We start from the raw sequence: 7644 nt of genomic DNA, 5'->3' as shown, positions 1-7644 counted from the left end.
AGCTGGAAGCGGAGCTAAGCCCATGCCAAGTTTTTTGTGCAGGCCCCCCCCCGCCAAAGCGAAGCTGCGGGTCAGCTCCGCGTTACCTGTATGGAGCTAATCATCGTACTAAGGGCGAAGACCGTGGCAGAGTCCCTCAGCGTGGACTGGCTGTCAAACGTCCCCTGCGTATCCATCAGCAGCACTGCGACCTGCGGGGCAGAGAATCCCACATCAGCTGGCAGCAGAAATCTCCAGGACCAGGTATCCGCAGGGGGAAAAACAATGCGTTAATCATGGTAGGCGGCTTGATCTCTTGCCCCTTGCAATAAATGAAGCACGAGGGGCCAGAGAAAGAAGCACCTGCCCATTCATTTCTGCTAGTGCACCGGCTCCTACAGGCAGCGAGTTGTGGCACGGGGGGAAAACTGATGAAAGCAGGAGAGGAACATTTTCAAAACCATCTCCTTTAGCTCTGGGTGGATTTTCCCATGAACCCCACTGGTTTTAAAGCCAAATACAACCGCATCTCTCCTGATCCTAAAAACATTTGGCTAGCATTAGAAATTGTGGGATCAATAATTTAGTGGTGCGGCTGTGTTGGGCTCTTCACTGAGGATCGGGCAAAAATGAATGGCCTTGCTGCTGTCTGGGATGGGTTTTGCAGGGAAGGAAGAGGCTCCGCTCCACGGCCAGTCCTGTCTCAGGGCAGCAACGCCCTGGTATTCCCGAGGGCAGCAAGCGGGGGTGCCTCCAGGAGGATACGTGCTGGCTCCTAGGCCCCATTGTCACGGGGGCATCAGAAAGATCGGCGCTGCAGCAGGCATGTGGCACTCCAGCCTCTCCAGAGGATGTGCAGCCCCTTCACCCACCCAGGACAAAGCCGGGCACCCACGTAGAAGCTTAGGTAATCAAAGGGACCTGCAACCAACAGCAGGTGCGAGGTAGGGCAAGCTGCTTACCTTTTTCCCATCCGGTTTGTCCACAAGGAAGAGCTCGCTCCAGATCTGAATGCCGGTCGTCTCGCGCTCAGAGCCCCCGCGCCAGGAGAAACCCGTCAGCGGCTCCTCAGCACCCCGTCACCGCCTGTTTGAACCCCCCCAGCCAGTCCACGGACTCCTACGTATGGGGACAGAAGGGAGTAGCTTGAGCTCTGCCCGACTCATCCAGCCCCTAGCATGGCTGCATGGCAGGCCTGGCGGGCTGGCCCCTGGCTCCAGGCACATGCAGGAGCTGGAGCTGGAGCTAGGCCTGGCTGCCGCAGGCATGGAGAAGGCAACTGGGCACAGCATACGTGTCACTCGCTCCTCTGCGGGCCAACTTCAGTGCGACTGGGTCCTGCGGAGGGGCTGGTATTGCTGGCTAGGAGGATGACGACTTCACACCCACTCCCTCCCCCCACAGACCCACCCTCCCAACCCCACTTCCAGAAGGGCACAACCCCTGCTTCAGAAACGGGAACAAGGCTGCGGTCTCTGGGCTGCACGGGTGAGCAGCGAGAAGCAAAGCACAGCAGGGCCCCCCCCGGGCTACTGCGCTGCAGTCCCCAAGTTCACTGGGGAGCACTGGCCCTCCAGGCTGGGAAGGGGGCATCCCAGCAGACAGTCATAGAGGAGTAGACCCAGACGGGACCTCCAGTCCAATCCCCTACCTGAGACAGGATCGGCCCTATCGAAACCATCCCATACAAACCATCATCCAAACCTTTTGTAAAACTACCACCAGCCCTGGCATAACACAAGACATCACACCCAAACCTGCCACTGGGAAAGCAGAGGGGACCACAGTGGCCAACATCCTGCTCCTGTGAAAGGTTGTCAAGGGATCCCAGAGGGAGCACCACGCACCTGCTACAGAGGAAGGCCACCCTCTTACCCCACCCCCTAGCCCATGCCAATCTGACCAGGGGGTAAAAGTCCTTCTTGACCCTGAATATGGCATGTCTGACCCTGAGTGGAGGGGCAAGACCCTCTAGCCAGGAGCCTCCTACTTTAGTCCCAGCAGGAGCACTGGCACAGCCCAGTCGCCATCCCCAGCCTGGCCTGCAGCCAACACCCAATGCATCTGATGAAGGCTTAAAAACCCCCTGACACATGTAACAGAAAGGTGGAGAGGGGGCAACCAGCAAAGCCCAGAAGCATGGGAAATCCCTGTAGTCGAGCATAAGCATTGCTCCAACTAGATCATCCCCAACTGGTGCCCGATGGACCGCTCGGACCTCCACGAGGAGCAGCTCTAGATTCAGAACTGGACCCAGACTTCCCCTGCGCCGGAGGAGGGAACCCCAACAGCACAGGGCTCATCTCCAGTGTGAGCCCCTCGCCATCGTGCACAGGACGTGCCACACTCGGGGCCAAGACCTGCCGCCCTACCTTGTTGTACATGTATCTCAGCATGAAGTCCATCAGGAACGACTTGCCCTTGCGGAAAGCCCCGGCGACGGACACGGCCACCACCTCCTTGTCTCTGACGGCCTCCGAGAGCAGGATGCGGTTCAGGGCGCCCTCGTCCAGTTCAAAGGAGTGATCGTCCTTCACAATGAGGACCTGGACTGGCCCGGCTTTCCTCACGGGCTCTTCCTCCTCGGAGCTCCACTCATACTGCTTCTCGGAAAAGCCGCCTGTTGGAAGACGGGAACCGAGAGTGGGACCGGTGCACGCAGGGGGGTCTTTTCCTATAGGACATGCTTGTTCTTCCACCATGCGGTTTACCCCTGTGTATAATCCCTGGCTGATACTTACCTCCCGCATCAGGCCATAACACCTTCCCTGGGGCACTGCTCTCGGGGAGAGAAGCAAATTGCATCTTCCCGGCAGAGGTAGGAGCAGTGCTCAGCCTTGCAGGGTCTCAGCTGTCCCCCCCAGACCCGGAGAGAGGGAGCGCTGACCAGGACAGCTGTGCTGCAGGAGGTTGTCCACCGCGAGCACAAGGACCCGGCGCTTCAGAGGCTGTTCCGGGTATGCTGAATCCGTGGCAGCGTGCCAGACGCGGATAACCCGCATGATTCTCCAGGACAATGGAGCTAAGACGATAAAAGCTTTTAATGACCTAATGTTCAGCTCGGGAGGCCTAGCACACCCCCAGCTGCTCTGAGGAAGGATGCATTAGAAGAGCCATCCACAAAGGACATCTCCGTGGGGAGCTGGAAGCTGTGTGGCGGTGGCAGGCACTCTTCTTTCCCTGTCTGCAAGCTGCTCAGCACAGAAGGACATTTGGGAGGGTGGTTACCAGCCCTCAGCTCCCCTCTAGTAATGCCAATTGTCTTAGCCAGGACGGGAGCCCCTGCAGGCAGGGAGCTCCTCCATCCTTCTCGGAGAACTTGGTAGAGATCACACAGGCCCTGCCCTGACCAGGATCTTCCAAACGCCATTGCCGAAAGGCTGGCTCCCACATCCCAACTTGAGCACGGGTCTAAGCAGCCCAGCTCCCAGAAGAGCTCAGTAACCCTTCTCTCTTTCACAAGCAAGGGCCTGTCTTCTGCACAGGCTTGGGGCTGATCTGCAGTGGGCCGTGCCCTTTTCTGCCTCTCTGGGCACGGATGCACCTAACAGAATGGTTTCAACGTAGTTTAGACCCGAAGCAGACAGACGTATGAATCTGTTCGGCTGCTTCAAAGCTGCTTGAAATGGTTCACAAGGACGCCTGGCAGTGCTGTTTCAAAGTGGGGCGCTGTGAACCAGTTCAGTGTCACGCATGGACACCACGCGTTCTGTGACCCAGGTCTGGTTGGTCCTCCAGACATCCCACGCTGCATCGCTCCTCACCACCACCACCTCCGGCTGCTGCCACTGGCCACTCTAGTACGCACCCAGAGCTCTACTGCCCACTTTTCCTCCCTGCTTTTGTTGGCACGTTTTATCCATGAGCCCCTTTGCACGGCTGGGTCACAAGCTATCACTGCAACAGCCAGCTCTGGCCTCATACCCTACTCAATGGCAGCCCCTTGTCATGCCCCCCCCAGCTGCTGCAACCAAAAAGAGTGGGTCCAAGCACTACCCCTCCCCTGTAGTGAGGCAAGCACGTGGCAAACTTTGGTCATCAAACTCCTGTTTAGGAAAGAAGAGGAAGAAGAAAAGTGACAATGTCCCCAGCTGCAGGTCACCCTCCTCCTGGGACACCCACAGTATGGGTGCAAGCACTCCCCCCGTACCTACTTGCCCTCTGGGAGTCATACTAGGCTGGGTGCTCACTCTCACCACTTGGTGTTAAAGCCCCAGCACTGTACACACTATTATGAACCGGCTCCCAATCAGTGACATTTGGGAAGGCTTCAGTCGTGACATGCATGCACCCTCTAAAGAAGGCTTGAAAGGTGCTTTGTTGGGTTTTTATTGTCTTTTATTGCTTGTGGTCACATTTTCTGGAAACAGGTGCCCCTCCCCATGCCTCTGGACCTCAGTCTAGCATCAGCTGGATGCAGGAGGCGACTGCAGCAGGCTCAGCTGTGCATGTTGCGCTCTCTTCATCCCAGATGGAAAGGCAGAGACGGCTTTTTCTGGCTGCTTGGCGTGTGCTAACAACCACAGCAAAGCCAAAGACCCAGAGTCTGCAGCCCAAGGTGCAAAGTGGCTGTTCTCAGTGGTGGTAGGTGGCAGAGCAAGGAACAATGGTCTCAAGTTGCAGCAAAGGAAGTTTAGATATCGGGAAAAACTCTCACAAGGAGGATAGTCAAGCACTGGAACAGGTTACCCAGAGGGGTGGTGGAGTCTTCATCCCTGGAGGGTTTTAAGACCCGGCTAGACAAAACCATGGCTGGGATGAGTTAGTTGAGCACAGGCACCGAGTACGTGGTGACCACCCATCCCTACTTAGGTGGGACAGTCCAGAAATGGGAACATCAATTCCCAGTCTGGGCTGTGTGACTCCAGGGCAGCATTTGTCCTGGATTCCCAGTATTGTGCAGGGATCCAGGTTCTCCATTCACCACAGAAAAATAAGGAAAGCACGGGTTTCCACTCGCAGGCTGGCAGTGTTTCAGCCTGTAAGGGGCTGCAGGGAGCGGGATGCAGGGGGTGCACGATAGCCAGGAACACAGCCCCAGGCAGCAGTGGAGAGCAGCTCCCCCAGCGGCCTGCAGCAGATCGAGGCCCCCATGGTGAGGGAAGAAGTGGGGTAGGCCAGCGGTTCCCAAACTGTGGGTCGCAATCCCAAACGGGGTCACAACATCAGCGGATGGGATCGCGGGAGTTGGGGGGCTGTGGGTTGGGAGTGAGGGGCCAGGCTGAGGAAATGGAGCTATAAATGGGGTCATGCTGAGGAGACGTTTGGGAAGCACTGGCCTAGGCATCGACTCATCCTTCTGAGCCGGTCTCCTGGGCTGTGACCTACTCCACGGGTGTGGGAGACCCAGGGAGGGAGCCGCGGCTGAAGCCAACGAATGTCCTCAAGTCCTTGCAAGTAGCAGGCCTGGCCTGATGCGCTGTGGCACCCACAGCTGCTGGAGGGGAAGGGCATTAGGGTCAGCTGGCTCTTCTCTCCACCGGGCTGCCAGGGGAGGGAGGGGTGTAGGCAGACGGGTCAGTTCTGCTGCTGGAGCCTGCACGGCTGAGGTCCATCCTCCCTCCAGCCCAGCAGCTGGAGATGCAGGTGGCAATAGAAAACCCAACTGAGCTTTCTTTTCTCCCTAATGGAAAACCCCACTAAGCAATCTCAGCATATTCCCCCCCTGGTTTCACAGCACCAAAGTGCAACCGGTCTTTTTGTTCCTGGTCTCCAGGAGATCCCGGCAGAGGCTGGAGGAAGGACTCTCACAGTGTCTACAGGCAAGTCCAGCAGCAGCTCCGATCTTGCTGTAGGTCCAGAAAAAACCCACCGGGTAGGTTGCTGCCTCTTCCCTTACTGCCGTCGCCAAGGCTCAGGGTGAAACCCAGAGTGTCTGAGTCCAAGGGGGCTCTCGAAGCCCCCAAGCAGCAGGTTTTGCCTTTAAGGCAGTGCTCGGGCAGAGGTCAGGAGCTTTCCTCTGGAGACCCCCCCCCCCACACACACACACCTGCATGAGAGGGACCTTCTAGCCCATGGCTGGAGCATCCTGATCCCTCTCGACAAAGATTAAAATTAAACATCCAGAAGTGCAAGCCCGTGGGTCTCTTTGGACTTTGCCAGTGGGCAAGTCTCTTTGGACTTTGCAGGGCCAAGGGCAGAAGCTTTGCCCATAGCAGGGGGCTGTGGAGCCTTGTGACAGGCAAGGTAGACACGGCTGAGCTGGCAGGGCTTTCCCTGCTGCAGTGACACCATTTCCTTTGAGCAGCAGAGCTATGTCCATGCTAGGCCCTTTTCCACCCCCAGCATAACGACCTTTTCCCATCCCTCGCTAACCTGTACCTGCCAGCAGCCAGGCCCAACTATGAACCTGGCAATCAAAGGGCTGGACAAGCAGTCGCCCTGCACTGAGCTAGAAGGGACAGAGACTTCTTGCGGAGCGCCTGTCCCCCTGTCTGCCCTTAACCCGCAGCAAGTGAAAGCCACTGGGTGCTGCTGCCCCCTGAATGAAGCAGGGCTAAGGTGGCCCGGCTCAGTGCTCACCCACTGCAGGATGAGAGCATGGAGATGGGACCACCACCGTGCAGTAAGTCCATGCCCTGCTTCACCTCGCTGCAGCACGACTGCTCCTCCAAACCCAGGGGCTCAGAGCTGCCCCTTCACATTTGCAGCTATCAAACCACACAGGGCATTAACCCGAATGCGCCTCTGAGCAGATCTCAGCCACACATCTCTGCTCCTATCCCAGGACACGCAAACCTCCCTATGTAAATGGCCCGCAGACTTCCTTATTTGCTGCCCGTGCACGTGTTCACTAGACGATGCTTATTTGCAGTGAGTCAGACATTCTTCTGTAAGCTGGAAATGAGATGATCCTAACCGGTCTCTTTGCCACAGCTCACATCTCCCCTTTCAAGGAGCTCCTTGCTGGCAGGCGCACACGACTGGCTTTCCAAGATAAAAAGGAAGGAAACTCGGAGCTTCCCCAAGCATACTTTTGTTTTGACTCGCATTCAGGCTAAACCCCGCGCTTTCAGCGCCACGTCAGCTCCCCTCTGCAGTGATGTCAATTGTCAAGCTGTTCATTCATCGATCGCCAGGATTTTATTTCCCTTTTTAAAAATGTTTTTTTCTAAGAGCTGAATTCTCACTTATCTGAAAGCTTTCGAGGAAGGGTAGGTCTCCTTCCTCCATATGTTGATATAAAAGGGGAACATGGCAGAGAGCAACATCTGCACAGTCCTATTTATTATGTCCTCTGAAAGCCAAGCGGCAGAAAGGGTTCACCTAATCAGCCTCTTGAAATGGTCGGGACTGGCTGCTGCATGTACTGTCCATCCAAGGAGGGACTAAGACGAATAGTCAATTGTTTTTAGGAATTTTGTGCTAGATAATAGAAGATAAAATAAGCTGAAAATGAAGCATGTTCCACGTTGCTCCTAAGTGCTGGCGTCCAGCGGGACGGGGCTTCTGCAGAAGAGTAAAGAGGGCAAGCCACCTGCCAGCAGCCGAGCCGACGTGCCTTTGGCACGTGCTCACAGCTCCGAGGGATCAAATCACACCACGAGGGTCTTAGCGGCGCGTTAACGCACAGAAAAAAGTCAGCTTCGGTTTCTGAAGCAAGGTGATATGCAAGCATAAAGGAGAAGGGTTATAGCCATCAGAGCAGGAGGGTCTGGAAGAGCG

General features: G+C 56.4%; 1 protein-coding gene across 1 annotated transcript in view; it reads right to left on the bottom strand.

Annotated features, from left to right (window-relative positions):
* Positions 1 to 7644, bottom strand: part of ATL1 (atlastin GTPase 1) — a 49453-nt gene that overhangs the window by 25483 nt on the left and 16326 nt on the right. Inside the window, 4 exon segments of the mRNA XM_025203506.1 lie at positions 87 to 191; positions 942 to 1070; positions 1072 to 1098; positions 2352 to 2599. Coding sequence (XP_025059291.1) covers positions 87 to 191; positions 942 to 1070; positions 1072 to 1098; positions 2352 to 2599 — 509 coding nt within the window.

Source organism: Alligator sinensis, unplaced genomic scaffold, assembly GCF_000455745.1.
Source record: "Alligator sinensis unplaced genomic scaffold, ASM45574v1 scaffold50_1, whole genome shotgun sequence".
Lineage (NCBI taxonomy): Eukaryota > Metazoa > Chordata > Crocodylia > Alligatoridae > Alligator > Alligator sinensis.
Note: the sequence above shows the minus strand (reverse complement) of the source record. Positions and strands in the feature narration are given on the sequence as shown.